Source organism: Phocoena phocoena, chromosome 1, assembly GCF_963924675.1.
Source record: "Phocoena phocoena chromosome 1, mPhoPho1.1, whole genome shotgun sequence".
Taxonomy (NCBI): Eukaryota; Metazoa; Chordata; class Mammalia; order Artiodactyla; family Phocoenidae; genus Phocoena; species Phocoena phocoena.
In genome coordinates, this window is record NC_089219.1 from 68,179,825 (window position 1) to 68,198,476 (window position 18,652).

General features: G+C 38.7%; 1 protein-coding gene across 1 annotated transcript in view; it reads left to right on the forward strand.

Moving 5' to 3' along the window:
- Positions 1-18,652, forward strand: part of MIGA1 (mitoguardin 1) — an 87,814-nt gene that overhangs the window by 66,486 nt on the left and 2,676 nt on the right. The window contains exons 9-14 of the mRNA XM_065881516.1: positions 8,997-9,115; positions 9,372-9,444; positions 10,485-10,571; positions 11,988-12,086; positions 15,046-15,180; positions 16,278-16,331. Of these exons, the coding sequence (XP_065737588.1) occupies positions 8,997-9,115; positions 9,372-9,444; positions 10,485-10,571; positions 11,988-12,086; positions 15,046-15,180; positions 16,278-16,331 (567 nt within the window). The remainder of the gene's footprint in view (positions 1-8,996; positions 9,116-9,371; positions 9,445-10,484; positions 10,572-11,987; positions 12,087-15,045; positions 15,181-16,277; positions 16,332-18,652) is intronic.

Here is an 18,652-nt window from a genome sequence, read left to right on the forward strand (position 1 = left end):
AGAGAAAGAGTTTTCGACCTTTCAATGTTGAATATGATGTTAGCTGTGGGCTTGTCATATGTGGCCTTTATTATGTTGAGGTGCATTCCTTCTATGCCAATTTGTTGAGAATTTTTATCATAAAAGGATGTTTTATTTTGTCAAATGCTTTTTATCTTTCTTGCTGTAGACACTTATGTCCTAAATGGTTTGTAAAGAGAATTGCAAGTCACTTTGCATTTTTTCCACTGTGAAGAACAATATACCTTTAGAGCAAATTGCTCTAAAGTTTCTTTATAATATGCAACCTTAAAAAATACTTTGCCGGGCTTCCCTGATGGCGCAGTGGTTGAGAGTCTGCCTGCCGATGCAGGGGACACAGGTTCGTGCCCCGGTCTGGGAAGATCCCACATGCCGCAGAGCGGCTGGGCCCGTGAGCCATGGCCGCTGAGCCTGTGCGTCCAGAGCCTGTGCTCCACAATGGGAGAGGCCACAACAGTGAGAGGCCCGCGTACCACAAAAAAAAAAAGAAAAAAAAAAAAAATTTGCCAAGTATTCATTGTACTCACTTTAAATTTGTGGTTTAAGTTACAAAGCTTTGGTAAACTAAAAAAAATCTTATGGAAAACAAAATGCATGAATACCACAAGAAGGGCTCACTATTTGAGAAACCTCCTAGGAATGCTTCTAGGGTATAAATGCATGATCTCAGAATGTGAATGTTCCAAGATAAATTGCGTACTAAGAAATGTTTGTTAAATTATTTTTAATAGCATTTACTATATGCCAAGCACTTAAGAAAAACTGCTTAATGAAGAAAGTTATTAAGAAAATAAGACCAGAACTCCTTATGAAGTTACACAGTTTGTGATCATTTGAAAGCTTTATTCAGAATTATCAGAAAGAGTTTTCACCTATTTAGATTAAAACAAGTCCTGGCATAGGCTTTTCTCTAAGGTTGGTTAGTCATTTGTGAAAGTAATTAAAAAAATTTTCCTGTATAAGCTTTGCCAAACATTGGTTTGGAACCAGAGCCTTTTTTCTCTGAAAAGTCTTTCTTTAAAATAAGAGCTTTATTGAGATATAATTCACATACTATAAAATTCACTGTTTTAAAGTATACAATTCAGTGTTTTTTAGTATATTCAGAAGTGTGCAAACTTTCTAATTCTAGAACATTTTTATCACCCCCAAAAGAAACTCCTCCCTATTGGTCATCGCTCCCTTTTCTCTCCCTTTTCTCTGCCTAATCGCCCTTGGCACTTACTCCTATACCTTCTGTTTCTATGAATTTGCCTATCCTGGGCATTTCATACAAATAGAATCACGCAATATATGATCTTTTGTGTTTGATGTTCTTTCACTTAGCTTAATTTTCAAGTTCCAAAAAGTCTTTTTAATGTTAGAGTACCACTGCATTGAGTACTCTCCTAACTCTCCCATCTGTTAAAGAGATTGTCATTTGATAGGTAGAAACTAATATTGCAGAGAGAGCGTTTTTAGCTGTAACTTTAGTTTTTCTTAGAATTACCACTCTGCACTGTGTGCATGTTTAATATATAAATTTTAGGGTGCTCTTTAAAGAGAAGAAAAAATTTTATTTCTTATAATTCAGATACCTATACTCATAGTCTAAAAGGAAGCTTGGAAAGCTTTTGCTGTACCTCTCTGACTTGATAGCACTTGTTTATAGCAATCCAGAATTATCTTACTTCCTCTGGGGTCAATTTGTCTCTTTTATTTTGGGCTTTCATTCTTGTGCCAATGGTTTTCCTTTTAAATGTGAAAGCTTAGCTGGTGACTGGACTGATTTCCTTAGGTAGATTGTGGAGGTTTAGAGCATTGTTTTCTGTTTGTTTCTTCCTTGAATAGGTGAGCAGGAAGGATAACTGGCCTCAGTTGACTTCTTTGAGGTTGCTGATTGGCAGGCTTTTCTTTAGGATGAATGGTCTGTAAAGAGCCTAATAGGGCACACCTGGATGCAGAATGAAGAGGGCCTTACTCTGGGGGATCCATCACTCACCCTAGCAGACTTACTTTCCCCAGGTAGTTCAAGTAATTTTTGTTTGTTTTTTGGCTGCACCACGCAGCTTGTGAGATCTTAGTTCCCTGACCAGGTATTGAAGCCAGGCCCTTGGCAGTGAAAGCATGGAGTCCTAACCGCTGGACTGCCAGGGAATTTCCGTTCAAGTAATTTTTTTTTTTATTAAGTTTATATTATTTATTTATTTTTGGCTGCGTTGGGTCTTCGTTGCTACGCGAGGGCTTTCTCTAGTTGCAGCGAGCGGGGGCTACTCTTCGTTCCGGTGCACAGGCTTCTCACTGCGGTGGCTTCTCTTGTTGCAGAGCATGGGCTCTAGGCATGTGGGCTCCAGTAGTTGTGGCACTTGGGCTCAGTAGTTGTAGCTTGCGGGCACTAGAGCACAGGCTCAGAAGTTGTGGCGCACGGGCTTAGTTGCTCCGCGGCATGTGGGATCTTCCCGAACCCGTGTCCCCTGCGTTGGCAGGCAGGTGCTTAATCACTGCGCCACCAGGGAGGCCCCCATTCAAGTAATTTGTTTTTTCTTTTTTTTTTTTTTTTTTTTGCGGTACGCGGGCCTCTCACTGTTGTGGCCTCTCCCGCTGCGGAGCACAGGCTCTGGACGCGCAGGCTCAGCGGCCATGGCTCACGGGCCCAGCCGCTCCGCGGCACGTGGGATCTTCCCGGACCAGGGCACGAACCCGTGTCCCCTGCATCGGCAGGCAGACTCTCAACCACTGCGCCACCAGGGAAGCCCTCAAGTAATTTTTAAAGAGAAATGTTCTCTGGTTGCAAATTCTTTTTTTCTGGGGCAGAGAGTATAATAAGATATAGGACAACTACAGTTGTTTGGACAGACTTTCATTTAAACTACTATTTTCAATCCCTCTTCTTCAGTCTTGCCCTCATACCTGCTCACTGTGAGCCTGGTTCTCTTTGAGGCTCTGCTTAGCAAATGTCTCCTCTTTGACTGTATCCCCTCTTGAACTTATTCTGGACTATGGCTTCCTCATCTCTTTCATCTGTCCACACACTTCCATTTGCTTTCCAGTGTTTGGAAATCTGTGTGTCTTCCTTTTGCTCTTAGTATTATTTCCACTGTTATATTAGTTATCTGTTGCTATGTAATAAATTACCCACAACTTATTGTCCTAAAACCAGTAGAATTCAGGTGTGGGCTGGGGGCTGGTGCCAAGGCTGTAGGTCCTGTCCTGGGTCTCAGAAGTGTGTGCTAAAGAGTGGGACCACATGCCCCAGTTTGGGAGTTAATTGCCAGAGTCCTCAATTTCCTAGGGATTAAATCAAGTAGAGGGCATGTGTCTTTGTGTTAATCTAGATTAGAGCCTTCTAAGTCCTGGGGGTTCCACGCTTGGAGTTTAATAGAGGCACAAGCATTTTAGGAGTCACCTTCTTAAAATCCAAGTCTTATGGGGTGGTTTTCTGGAGCTCTTGGGCCTTAGGGTTAGTCCTGTGAGAACTAAATCCTAGGGCTAATCCAAGGAGCCCGTCGTTTTGGTATTTAATTGTGAAGCCGCATATATTAGATAAGGAGTGACTCCTGGACTGAGCGTCCCTACCAAAGGCAGCAGGTACCATCTTTCAAAATAAAAAGAGGGTCCTGCTTGGAGAAACTGTCGAGGAGAAGCTCCCACAATACAAGAACATTGGCCTGGGCTTCAAAGCACCTGGAAGGCCATTGAGGGCACCTACATTGACAAGAAATGTCCCTTTACTGGTAATGTCTCCATCTGAGGGCAGATCCTGTCTGGTGTGGTGACCAAGATGAAGATGCAGAGGACTATTGTTGTCCGCTGAGACTACCTCCACTGCATCCAAAAATACATAAGAATATGTCCATGGACCTGTCCCCCTGCTTCGGGGCATCCAGATTGGTGACATTGTCACAGTGGGGGAGGCTGGCCCCTGATCAAGACTGCGAGTTCAAAATGCTCAAGGTTCGAGCATTGCCAGCACGAGGTTGCCAGCACGAAGAAGTGATTCCAGAAATTCTGAGACTGGATGCCTGCCCACTCCCCCAGTTATTTCCCATACAATAATAAGAACAATAGCAAATATTTGTTATCTCATTGTTCTGAGGGTCAAGAATTTGGAAATGGTGCTGGCTTGAGGTCTTTTGTGAAGTTGTAGTCAAGTATGTTGGCTGGGGCTACAGTCATCTGAAGGTTAACTGGAGCTGGAGAATCTGCCCCAAGATCACTTACATGAATGGCATATTGGTGCTCCCTGTTGGTAGAAAACCTAAGTTTTTACGGTTTTATGGACTTTTCAATAAGACTGCCGGAGCCTGTTCACAACGTGGTACCTGGCTTCCCCAAGAGAGAGTGAGACAGAAGCAGTGACTGTTATAATCTAGCCTCAGAAATCACACTCCATTATTTCTATATGTTATTGGTTACACAGGTCAGCCCTCTTCAACATGGGACGAGGTATGAAGTACCAGGAAGAGAGAATCATCATGAGGGCTGTTTTAGAAGGTGGTTATTGTGGGTTTATTTCCTTTTTTATTTCTTTTCTATTAGTGACATAGGAGATACAATCAGCCCGCTTTCTTTAACTATAAGTTCTATTTGTAATTTTACGTGATTATTTTGAAAGGAAAATGTAAATATAAAAAATAGTCTGTATTAAAATTGAACTTAGCCTATTTTATGCCCCAGCTTATAATAGTTTTGGAACTCTGGACATTTCTTTCATGGTTGTTCAGAGGCTTTTAAAAATATTAAGGCTTTAAAAAATACTACTTCACATTCAGCAAAGTCATTGCTTGTCAAAGAAGATAAGACATCTCATGGAGGGCAAGGGGGAAGTAATTTGGGATGTTAAATAATTTAGAAATAAAGCACATTTCAAGTTTCAGCCAGCAAAGAAAAAGAACCCTTTTTCATGGTAAATTGCATGTTATGCAGAGATTAAACTGTGTTTCTGACTGCTTCTGAAGTAACAGCTCTAGTAAAATGTTAATCTTTTTCTGAAACCTTCTAAAAAGTTTTGGGGAATTTTGTCAAAAAAATTCTTCCTGTAAGATACATGCTAAAATGAGAATTTAAGCCATCATCTTAGTGATTTGCTTTTTGCTTTAAAAAATTTAAGACTTTTTTTTTTAAAGATTTAATTTTATTTTTACTTTTTTGGCTGCGTTGGGTCTTGCTGCTGTGCGCGGGCTTTCTTTAGTTGTGGGGAGCGGGGCTACTCTTTGTTGTGGTGTGCAGGCTTCTCATTGCGGTGGCTTCTCTTGTTGTGGAGCACGGGCTCTAGGCGCGCGGGCTTCAGTAGTTGCAGCACATGGGCTCAGTGGTTGTGGCTTGCGGGCTCCAGAGCGCAGGCTCAGTAGTTGTGGCGCATGGACTTAGTTGCTCCGCAGCATGTGGGATCTTCCTGGAACAGGGATCGAACCCGTGCCTCCTGCATTGGCAGGCGGATTCTTACCCACTGCGTCACCAGGGAAGTCCTTAAGACATTATTTAAGTTAATGTTTCTGAGTTGTCATTGTCTCTTATGAAGAATTCATGATAATGTTAGCCAGTGTCAAATCTTAAATATGATGTATTTTCACAGCTGCAGGCTTATTTTAAGAGACTTAAATGATCACCTCAGCCAAACCAACAAATAAACAAGATAGACTAAAAAATCAAGACTTGATCCTGGAATCCCTCATTGTTGGATTTGTTCACTTCTTATTAGTATAAATTATTTTATGTAGAGAGTTTAATTGGAGCCCCAGTTTCCTCCTTAGAATTTTTCTCTGCTGGTAGGTGTACATAGATCCTATTTGTTTTGACAGTGGTACAAAACTTAAAATTATTTAATATCTAAAGAATTTCCACTCTAATTTTTTAAACTGTTAGCTTTTTTTTTTAACCTCAAATACACTTTGCCTTTAGCGTAATATATCTTCCTTAAAACATGCAGGAAATATTACTTAAAGCAGACAGTATATATAATGGCAGGTATTGTCATTTTGTTTACTTTTTGTTTTTTTTGCCTCTGGACCAATAGACATATATATACTGTCCTAAATAATGCTGATGTGTAAACTTATTCTCCTTTGGATTTTTGGTTAAGGCTGATAGGAGAGTACGTATAGTTTGATATTTAAAAGTCCATATAATCTCTGGAATGAATGCCTGGTTTTAAGTTCTTTAGTAGTGGGCCTTGGGGCAAGTCCCTGCTAATCTAAATCTCTGTTTCTTTACCTATAAAAGGTGGATAGTAATAGTACCTACTTTATGAGTGGTTGTAAAGAAATGAGATAATCAAGTTAAAGCATTTAGCCCAGCATGGGTGCACATGAAGTGCCAGAACTACAGCATGGAGAAACACTTCTGGAATAGTAGAGTAAAAACTTCCAAAGATCTCCTCCACAAAAGCAATGAAAGCACTGGCAAAAGTTGTCAAAAATCAAAATATTCAGAACTCTGAAAATTAAACATTTGTAAAAATTCAAGGAGGATTTATTCAAGGAAAATAGGTGAACCTCCATGAGAACAGTAAACTTTGTAAATTTTTAACTTGTTCTATTTCTAGCCCTCTCTCCACAGTAGTCTTGAAAACCAACAGGTTTATAACTGTCTATGGTAACTGTGAAAATCAGGGGCTCAGCAGCCACTGGAAGAAACTTAATGGCTTCGGAGCTTCCCAAAAGTCCCATCACTAGAGAATCATCACTATTTGGCTTGTATGGCAGCTCCTTGCAAAGCTCCATTCTCAGGACTTGTCTTTATTTGACCTGACCTTGAGCTTGCTCTGTGCAAAATTTCTATCCCTAGAGCCTTTGTTGAAAAATATCAATGGTAATTGTTTAACACTGGAGCTGCCTCATTGCCCAATTTTTAAAAGGAAAAATTGGGCAATGAGATGTTTATAGGGAGCTTTGAAAAGCTCCAGTGTATTTCTGAGAATCTAGAAGGCCATAAGCGTGTGCAGGGCTATGCATGTGTCCAGGAAAGACCTTAGAAGTCCCTAACCTCTCACCTCTGGCCAGCCTTGATGCTCTGTACAAAAGAAAAAGTTAAGGCGGACAAAAGAAAACAAACAATTAATTGGCATTTATCAAAAGTAGAAACTTTTGTGCTTTAAAGGACACCAAGAGGGGCTTCCCTGGTGGCGCAGTGGTTGAGAGTCCGCCTGCCGATGCAGGGGACACAGGTTCGTGCCCCAGTCCAGGAAGATCCCACATGCCGTGGAGCGGCTGGGCCCGTGAGCCATGGCCGCTGAGCCTGCGCGTCCGGAGCCTGTTGCTCCACAACGGGAGAGGCCACAACAGTGAGAGGCCCGCGTACAGAAAAAAAAAAAAAAAAAAAAAAAAAAAAAGGACACCAAGAAAGTGAAAAGACAGTAGAACGGGAGAAAATATTTGAAAATCATGTATCTGATAAAGGTCTTATATCCAGAATATATAAAGAACCATTACAACCCAAAAATAAATAGACAAATAACCCAATTTAAAAATGGGCCTAGGATTTGAACAGACATTTTTCCAAAGAAGATATACAAGGGCCAATAAGGAGATAAAAGATGTTCCACATCATTAGTCATTAGAGAAATTTAAACCACTTCACGCCCACTAGGGTGGCTATAATAAAAAAAGATGGCCAATAACAATTGTTGGCAGAGGTGTGAAAAGATTTAAATCATCATACATTGCTAGTGGGAATGGAAAATGGTGCAGCCACTTTGCAAAACAGTTTCCTCAAAAAGTTAAACATAGAGTTACCATCTGACACTTCCATTTTTAGGTATATACTCAAGGGAATTGAAAATATAAAAGACTTGTACATAAATGTTCAAAGCAGTCTTTCTTATTCATGATTATCAAAAAGTGGGAACAACCCACAAGTCTATCAGTTGAGGAAAGGATAAACAAAATGTGGTGTATCCCTACAATTCAGCCATAAAAAAGAATAAAATACTGATATATGCTGTGTTACAGACGAACCTTGGAAACATTATGCTATGTGAAAAAAGCCAAACACAAAATGCTGCGTATTACTTGATTCAATTTATGTGAAGTTTCCAGAGTGGGAAATTCCATAGACACTGAAAGATTATTGGTTCCCTGGACCTAGAGAGAAAGGGACATAGGGAGCGACTGCTGATGGGCAGAGGGTTTCTTGTTGGCATAGTAAAAATATTCTGAAATTGGAAAGTGGTGCTGATTGTACAACCCCGTGAATATACTAAAAAGCCACTGAATTGTACACTTAAATGGGTGAATTTTATGGTATGTGAATTATCTCTCAGTAAAGCTGTTATTAAAAGCAAACAAAAAACCTCTACAGCGTCCCATTTAAATGGATCACCTGGTTTTGAAAAATAAAATCACTCCAGAGTTTTCCTGTTAGCTGGCAACTCTATTGTGTTTGCAGTGTTTTTTCTTTTTTGTCATCATTTTCTTCTTTTTCACATCTTTATTGGAGTATAATTGCTTTACAATGTGTGTTAGTTTCTGCTGTACAACAAATTTGTTCTTTTTTAATGAACTATCAGAATGCTGGAATTTCATTTGTAGAGTTTTTATGCTAGCCATAGGTACATGACTATTCTTCAGTTATACAAAGGTTAGTCGAAGCTACATATAAAAAAAAATTCCCTAGAATTAGCCAAATTGAGATTATTACAGTGTTTTTGTAGACAACTTTACTTCATTTACAATCATGAGTTATAATACTTTTAAGCATTCTTTGGATCATAAAATTCTCTTCTTTTTTTTTCAATGCTTCATCATCAGTTTTTCTTGTTGGTAAACTGTAGCTGTATTCAAAATTAACTATAAGCTTGTTATAAAGTTTTACTCTTTTTACAACTGAATTTTGAAATAAAATGAATTCAGATCTTACTAGCTATAAAATCTTACTGAATTATTTTCACATTTTAATAAAATTGAGTATATTTTAATATTAGCAAGATCCTATTTTCTATTTTTTATAGTTTTTCTTCTCGTATCAGTGTAGTCTGTTTTAACCCACTGTATTCTTAGCTTGCAGAACACAAAGAAGTACAGCATATCTACAGTCTGGAGTCTCTTTGCCACTGCCCTTTTTACGAAGAGGCCATGCATTTAGTTGAAGAAGGAAAAATTTACTCAAGAGTGCTTAGGTATCATGCTTATGTTTATAAAAAATATTAAGATGCTATTGCTATGTTTGTCTGATATTTGTTAAAAATATTTATTAGAATAGGGGAAAATATGTTTTTAGGCTCAAAAAAAATTATTTTTACATGTTTTGTCAGTACTGAAAAGACATGTGTTTTTTTATTAAGGTCCCAAGGTTAAGCCTTGTTCGAGTCCACATTTGTAGTAGGCTTGATCTTAAATGCACTTTAACAGTTGTCTCCCCTGTTTATTACTTAGAACTGAAATGTTGGAGTGCCTAGGAGACAGTGATTTTCTTGCCAAACTTCACTGTATTCGACAGGCTTTTCAGGTATTTTTTTAACAGTAAGTGACTTCACCCAGCCACTCATCCCCACCCTCATGCCATAGAGTCCAGCTGCATATAAACAGGACAGCCCTGTGCTCTTTATTATCCTTATTCCTATTGGCAAATAAAAAGTCTGCTAAGTTTATTTTTCCTGCCTGCTGTTTCCCTTCATTTGTCTTCATTTGTCATCCTCTGCTATAACTTTCTGGGTCTACCACATTTTGTCAAAATAGAATATTTTGATGCTAAAGATGTATGTGTATAAATTGCTGCTTAAAATATAGATCCTTTTTCTTACTGTCAATTAGCATGTGTTCTAGAATATTTTTATTTGAATCAGATGTGAAATCATCGATTTCCTAAAATGAAATAAGGTCATTTAACAACAAAACTATCTTTATTTTTCTGTGTTTTGGAGTTGTATAATATTTTTTTTGGATTTTCTAATATGAAATTGAACAGAATTTAAATTCATATTTATCTCCCTTTAATCTTTTTTATTATATGTTCAAGAGCTATTTTTTAAGTATTTTTCTTTTTTAAAACAATTTTATTTGTTTTATTTATTTTTGGTTGCGTTGGGTCTTCGTTGCCGTGCACGGGCTTTCTCTAGTTGCGGCAAGTAAGGGCTACTCTTCTTTGCGGTGCGCAGGCTTCTCACTGCAGTGGCTTCTCTTGTTGCGGAGTATGGGCTGCTTCTGTAGTTGTGGCTCGTGGGCTCTAGAGTGCAGGCTCAGTAAGCTGTGGCGCTTGGGCCTAGTTGCTCTGCGGCATGTGGGATCTTCCCGGACCAGGGCTCAAACGCGTGTCCCCTGCATTGGCAGGCAGATTCTTAACCACTGCGCCACCACGGAAGCCCTCAAGAGCTATTTATATTTTAGTAACTTAGGACCTTTTCTGTGGTCTGCCTGCTGAAATAGAGTCACATGCCATGTATTGACTGTATTTGGGTTATTTATGCATAGGTATGCTATAAAGTCAAATGTCCATTCAAATTAATTATAGGTCTCTTTTTTCTTTGTTTGGGGATGGATATTTTTCAGGTAATTCTTTCGGAAACAGCCAACAGGATATTCCTTGCTGAAAGTGGGAGGAAAATTTTATCAGCGTTAATTGTAAAAGCACGAAAGGTAAACTTGTTTTGTTGGCAGGTTTTTTTATTGTTGTTATTTCAGTTGAGCTGAAGATTAAGATGCATTAAATTTTTAATAGAAGAAAATGTTTTTGTAGATAGTAACAAAGGTTCACATATTGAAAATAAATAACCCAGGGACTTCTCTGGCAGTCCAGTGGTGAAGAATCCACGCTTCCACTGCAGGGGGCATGGGTTTGATCCCTGGTTGGGGAACTAAGATCCCTCATGCCGCGTGGCATGGCCAAAAAAATAAGTAAATAAATAGCCCAAAGAGCATTGATTTCTACTTGGGTTCATTTATTTTCTTTGTATAAAGTTCACACTGTTTTGATCAAGTTGATAAATTATTCTCAATTTGCCATAAAACTTGTGAATGTCATGGTAAGAATTATCGTTAGATCTGCTACTACAGCCACCACTATTGTTATTTCTAATACCTCTTCTCTTACGTCCCTCAATCCTGTTCAGTAAGAAGGTTCCAGGAAGTAGTATAGATCTCAGAAATCTGGAAATACAAATTGAGCTGCCTCTTACTCATCTTCATGGGACTGACAGAGGCAGAAGCAATGGCAAGAACTTTATGAAGACTGTGAGGAACCACTTTCCTTTATGCAGGTTGTGTCCAGATGATGAGGGAAGAAACAAAAACCAGACTTTCTCTGAGCCCTTTGAACACCTGGTTTTCAGACCCAGTCCCTTTGAACCTCAGTTCCCTCATTTGTAGAATAGAATTTTATTTATAGTACCCTATTTCAGAGAGTTCTTACGATGATTAAATAAAGGATAAATGGGAAAGCAAATTTTTAAAAAATACAACATAAATTTAAGGTGATATTAACTACTTGCAATTCCCAATGTAAATCTTTTTTTTTTTAACAAGAAACAGAATGTTTAATGATTATATGAAAAAGTTCCATAGCATTATAGTCAAAGAAATTAAAATTAAAACAACACAGTAGCTTGTTCTGCCTATCAAATTGCTACCACTAGAAAGACAATAAACCCAGTGTAAATCTTATGTTGCTTTCTTGGCCTTCCCAAGGCAGATAAACCTACTGATTTGAACTAGAGTTCCTCCAAAAGGAATAGAACTGCATCAAAAGCATCGTGTAGTATCTGCTGTAACTGAGTTTTCATCTTAAGGACTGACCTAAATAAGCACACATATTTGAGTAGTAAGCAGTTTGCATATGACATTTTACTTACATTCTTAGTCTTGGCTTCCGCAAAATGTTGGACTAACAAAATATTAAATCAAATGAATATGGCATCCCTTGAAAGTGCGTTTTAATTCAGTTACCTAATAGAATGAAGATCTAACAAACTTACTTGAAGAGTAACTTATTTACTTTGTAGGCTTGAGCCTTGTTATAAAGTCGGGCTTAGGATTAAAGTGTGTTTTCTTCTACAGAATCCGAAGAAGTTTGAAGATGTTTTTGATGAAATGATCTATTTTTTAGAGCAGACTGATCACTGGGATAGTACTGAAATGGAACTTGCTGCTAGAGGAGTAAGTTCAAATTTTTTATAATAGTTGTCCCCCTTAGTTATTTACTCAGAATATTTACATAATTTGAGGCCACTGTTTCCTTGTCCTTGTTAAATGACAGTAAAACCAATTGTGTGACGGTGGCTATGACAGAGTCAGAAACAAGAGCAACCATAGTCTTTATACATTGAGGCAGCAGATGAAAATACTATTTTTTTAGGAAGCCCTTCATTCCTTCTCTCCCTCTCTTCCATCCAGAAGTCAGTGAGCAGGCCCAGCAGGGTGGTAATGGTAGCCTGTGCAAGGATTGTTTCAGGTAGGACGGTGGCAGCTCAGTGGGGCCAGGGAATTGGCTGCATACACAGGATCAAACAAACAATTAAGTATATTAAGAATGATCAGAGCCAGATAGCTCACTGTCAGAGAAGGGAGGTATAAAGAAGCTAGGATTGGAATTGGAGCTGTCAGTGTGAATTCATAGTTTACAATATAGATAGGTAGATAGGGAAATAAATAGAAAGGTTTGCATATACATAAACACACATAAGCTTCCTAGCTCTATTCACTGAGAGGGTCTGGGAGCAGAAACACCTCAAAAGAAATTATTTCTAGCACACAGATTTTAACTTCTAAGTACCACTCTCCACTAAAAGGAACTAGGACTTCTTGGAAAAATGGCTGATTTCTACACTGGGTTAGAGAAAGCACATGATGAGCCTGGAATATTTTGTTGTTATGGAAGCTAAAAGAATGAGTTTGCAAGGGACTGAAAGGCTTTCTAGGCAGAGAAGACAGTAGGTGCAGAAACACGGAGGCACGATCTTTCCTTCTCTGGTGTTCCCTCACTCAGTGAAGGAATTGGCATCCGTTCAGTTGCGCAGGCCCGAAACCTGGGACTCATCCTTTACACGTCACTGGTCCTCGCCTACTTTATCATATTCATCTCTAAGTTTTGTCAATTTAACTCCTATATATCTTTCAGTTTCTGCAACTTTTCTCTGTTGCTGCCGGCCCCGTGGTAGTCTGAGTAACTGTTGTTTTTCCCTGGGCTACCCCAGCGTTTTGCATTCCCGAATTTCTTGCCTGCTCCTCCCCTCCTTGCGTTCACTCTTCCTCCTCTCTGTTCTGCTCTCCACATTTCTGCCAAAACGGTCTTGAACAATACAAATCTGAATATTACTCAGCCATAAAAACAAAATGAAATCTTGTCATTTGTGGCAACATGGATGGACCTAGAGGGTATTATGCTGAGTGAAATAAGTCAGGCAGAGAAAGACAAATACTGTATGATTTCACTCACATGTGGAATCTAAAAAACAAAACAAATGAACAAACTTAACAGAAATAGAGTCATAGATACAGACACGTAATTGCCAGATGGGAGGGGGATGGAGGGAGGAGAAGAAATAGGTGAGGGAGATTTAAGAGGTACAAACTTTCAGGTATAAAATAAGTGAGTCACAGGTATGAAATGTACTGTGTGGGGAATATAGTCAATAACTATGTAATATCTAGACTAGACTTATCATGTTGATGATTTTGGAATGTATGGAAACATTGAATCACTGTGTTGTATACCAGGAACTAACATAGTATAGGTCAATTATACTTCAAAAACAAACAAACAAACATAATCATAGAAAAGGAGATCAGATTTGTGGCTACCAGAGGCAGGGGGTCAGGGGAAGGGGAATTGGATGAAGGTGGTCAAAAAGTACAAACTTCCACTTATAAGATAAATAAGTACTACAGATGTAATGTACAACACACTAGAGATAATGAACACTGCTGTATAAATATGAAAGTCATTAAGAGAGTAAATCCTGAGTTTTCATCACAAGTAAAACAGTTTTTTTTCCTAATTCTTTCGTGTTGTATCTGTATGAGATGATGGTGTTCACTAAACTTACTGTGGTAATCATTTCATGATGTATGTGAGTCAAATCATTATACTGTACACCTTAAACTTTTACAGTGCTGTATGTCAATTATGTCTCACTGAAACTGGAAAAAAAATGAAATAGATTCATGAGTTACCGAAGATTAAAAAAGAAGATCTGATCATCCATCTCCCCTCCACCACTACCCCCCAAAATACTGTGAGGATAAAATCCAAAGTCATTAACCTGGGCCATAAACTCTGCAGGAGCTGGCCCTTCCTCCTGTCTCTAGGCACTCGCCCCCGTGCTGTAGAGAGCTGCGGCACACTTTCAGTGATACTCTTTGGCTCCACATCACTGTGCTTTTTCTTACCTTCAAGTCTTTGACAAGGTATTTCATGTACTTGGCTTGCCTCACTCCTTGAAAAAAGCCCTCACTGACATCCAGTCTAGATTAGAAGCTCCACCATAAGCTTTCATAGTACCGTGTACTTTTTCCTTTACTGTGCTTATCACAGTTTTAATTGTGTATTTGTGGAATTATTTATTGCTGTTTTCCCCACTAACCTCTAAGCATATAGTTTGCTTACTGTAGAAGTCTCAGCACCTGGTACAGCATGTAGTACAATACAATTTGCATGAATGAATGAAAGAGCGAGAGGTTCATGATGTGGTGGGGAAGACAGGCAGATATACCAGTAACTAAATGACGGAACAGAATGAGCATTGTGGATACCATAATATTCGGTGGGCCAAAAAGTTCGTTCGGGTTTTTCCTTAACATCTTATGGAAAAACCCAAACAAACTTTCTGGCCAACCCAATAAAAGCATGAACAAAGAACTCCTAGAATAGAGTGGAGGGAGAGATTAATTTCACCTGATAGGATCTAGGAGGGAACAGCTGTCATGTGAATTATAATTTCTGGTGGTGAGTTGTTCTCATAGTTGTCTGTCTTCTTCCTCTGTTTCTGTCAGAGATATAATCTGATTCAGCTAAAAATGTACTGCTGTTGTAATGTATCAGTATGAAGCCCTGGCTCAGACTTCATTTCAGCTCTATGTAGTAATAATTTCTGTTTTAACTTATAATTTAATGCAGGTGAAAAATCTAAATTTTTATGATGTTGTTTTGGATTTTATATTAATGGATTCCTTTGAAGATTTAGAAAACCCACCCACATCCATACAGAACGTAGTAAATAATCGCTGGCTAAACTCCTCCTTCAAAGAAACCGTAAGTGGTGGTTTACCTTTCTCAACCATTTAAATTTGATGAAAATTAGTCAGAATTGGGAAGATGGGGACTTCCCTGGTGGATCAACAGTTAAGACAATGCACTCCCAACGCAGGGGGCCCAGGTTCGATCCCTGGTCAGGGAACTAGATCCTGCATGCTGCAACTAAGAGTTCGCACGCCGCAACTAAAAGATCCCACGTGCTGCAACTAAGACCCAGTGCAGCCAAATAAATAAATATATTTTTTTAAAAAAATAGGAAGATGAATAAGATTTATATATATGTGTCTGCCTGTAGAACAACTGTTATGGAAACTGAGCTCATCCTTTGATATTGGGATCAGATGTGTATGATATATAACATCTGAAGATGAAATTTTCCTTTTGGCTCTTCTGTCAGTCCCTGCCTTGACCTGGAGGACCCAGTATTTCTTCAGATCTCAAAAAACACTTGGGTTTCAAACTAGTTCAGGCCTAACAAAAAATTATCTGTAACTGAAATGGCTGTATGACTAAACAAATATAGCAATTTCAGTGAAAAGACGATATATATATTTTTGGAGGAAAAAATATATATATATTATAATACTTTTCCTTCAAAGTATGTTTTAACCATAAAAGATACATGTCTCCATTTCTGTAACTGATTTGGGACAGTGACGTTGATCGAAGTGGGGTCATGCCAGAGTAGGGTCAGATTCCTTCAGGATCCACTTGGGTGTTTTTGTCCCTGTCATTATGGTTATGTTTCTTAGTTCTTTATTTGAATAAGAATGTTGGTTCAACTCACAGCTATTTCCAGCACTACTATTCTTGAAGAAAAAAATATTACTTGAACTATAATTACCAAGTTCCTTGTCACCGGAGTCCACCCTTTCTCTTCTGGTGGCTTTGTATTTAATTTTAAAATTTATAAACATCTTTTCATTGATATTTACAAACAATAGAAGGAGCATGGACTATTTCTTTTTAGTTAATGTTTTAAACATTTTAGATCTTTAAACTTTGAATTTCTAATTAAAGTCACTCTTTTCTAAATGGAAAGTTTATATAGTTATAAATTTAAATCTTGCTTTTTTTCCTCTGTATATGTTTAGGCTGTGGCTTCAAGTTGTTGGTCAGTGTTGAAACAGAAAAGGCAACAGATGAAGGTAAAATTCATTATGTCTTGGAGTTCTCTGTAAAGTAATTTGAAGCTCCTGTCAAAGAAACTTGTGAGTCAGTGTTCAGCGGGGGATGGCAGCTCATAAGCACTGTCCCTCAAGCTAGATGAGTGATCTTTTGGCACTGGGTTGGCTTCTCTGTTTTTAAAGTTGCAAACAGCGCTAATAGACTTTTTTTGTTTGTTTTTTCACTTAATGATATTTTAAGATTCAAAAAATTGTTTAGGGCTTCCCTGGTGGCGCAGTGGTTGAGAGTCCGCCTGCCGATGCAGGGGACACGGGTTCGTGCCCCGGTCCGGGAAGATCCCACATGCCGCGGAGCGGCTGGTCCCGTGAGACATGGCTGCTGAGCCTGTGCGTCCAGAGCCTGTGCTCCGAAACGGGAGAGGCCACAACAGTGAGAGGCCCGCGTACCACAAAAAAAAAAAAAAAAAAAAGAAAAAAAATTGTTTAGCATAGTGGATTCCACTTCATGTAATCCAGTTGAGAAATGATGATTGATTAGCTGGTTTATTCAACTGAGAGCACCTACCAAAAAACATCTCAAAGTCATATCCTGCTCGCACGCTCCGCACCCTCTAGGCTACCTCACCCACCACACACTGCTCTCACATACACTCCTGTGGTAAAGGAGGATGGACTCTGGGGTGAGGCTGCCTGAATTCAGATGCCGCCTACCAGCTATGACCTCAGGCAAGTCTTGACCTCTCTATGCCTTAGTTTTCTCATCTCTAAAGAAGAGCATAGTTTCCACCTCATGGGGTTTTTTGAGGATTAATGTAGTGTCTTAGAACAGTGCTTGACACAGTGCATTATGCACCTGTAGGTTATTATTATTTTATTATCATTTGTCCACTGACCTACAGTATTTTGTCATGTCCATATTTCTAAGTCTGAGCCTTATACCTTTGAGATAGTATTGCCAAGTGCAGTGTTTCTGGAGCGTAGTTCTCACAGCATCTGCAGAAGGTGCTTGTTAAAAATAATTCTGGAAACCATATATTTGCATAATTCTTGTTTCAAAGATGTTGTACAGGGTTGTATTGTACAACATGGGGAATATAGCCAATATTTTGTTATAACTGTAAATGGAATGTAACCTTTAAAAATTGTATAAAAAATGATTCTAAAGGCCCTGTGTTTTTAGCAAGCTCCCCAAATGATTAGAAACTCTAACGTCTGAGAACCACTGGTTTAGGGCTGGGGAACAGACTTGTAGACTTAGGTTTGATTTTCGCACTAGCTATTATGATCATAGGCAAGTTACTGTCAGCTGACCTTCAGTTTTCCTGTTTGCAAAATGAAGTTAATACCTGCCTCATAGAGCTGCTGTAAAGATGAAATGAGATAAAACATAAAATTAAGAGTAAATATAAAAAAGAGTTTAATAAGTAGTGGTTTCCATAATAATAATGATAGTAATATTATTATCATTATACCTAACCTAATTTCTTACTTCTTAGTATAAATCTCATGCCTTGGACTAATATTCTTCCTGTATCCATAGATAGCTACATATCTTACGTCTTGGGGAACTATTTCCTATCCTGGAATGTCGTACTCTATCCTGTCTACTTAAATAAATTTTACCTACTGTTTCAGTTCACGTTATTCCTTGGTGAAGCATGACTCTTCTACTTCGGCCTATGCTAACTTCATACCTGTCTGAATTCCTATTATAGTTAATATATATAGTTAATATAAGTATGGGATTTAGAATTTTAATATATGCAGAACATCTCTTAGACTACAGTCCGTGTATCCGTGATAACTTTTTGGCCTTTACTAACTAGCTGTATGTGAGTTAGGATAGGTTTTTTTTTTTTTTTTTTTTTTTTTTTGCGGTACGCGGGCCTCTCACTGTTGTGGCCTCTTCCGTTACGGAGCACAGGCTCCGGACGCGCAGGCCCAGCGGCCATGGCTCACGGGCCCAGCTGCTCCACGGCATGTGGGATCCTCCCAGACCGGGGCACAAACCCATGTCCCCTGCATCGTTAGGCGGACTCTCAACCACTGCGCCACCAGGGAAGCCCAGGATAGGTTTTTTAACCCCTCTGAAGTCTCACTTTTTACATGTTAAAATGATATTAACATGACCTAATTTTTCAGGAACGTTTTATTAAATTAAATAGAACCTAGCATATTATCTGGTATATGGTGGGTACTCATTAAATAGTAACTGCTGTTATAATATATTTTGAATTTGAGGTTTAAAAGATGTCTTGGAGCCTGTAAAATAGAAGATAACTCCTCCAAGAGACAGGATCTTAAGGCATACTTATCCCCAGTAGATGGTATGACAAAATCTC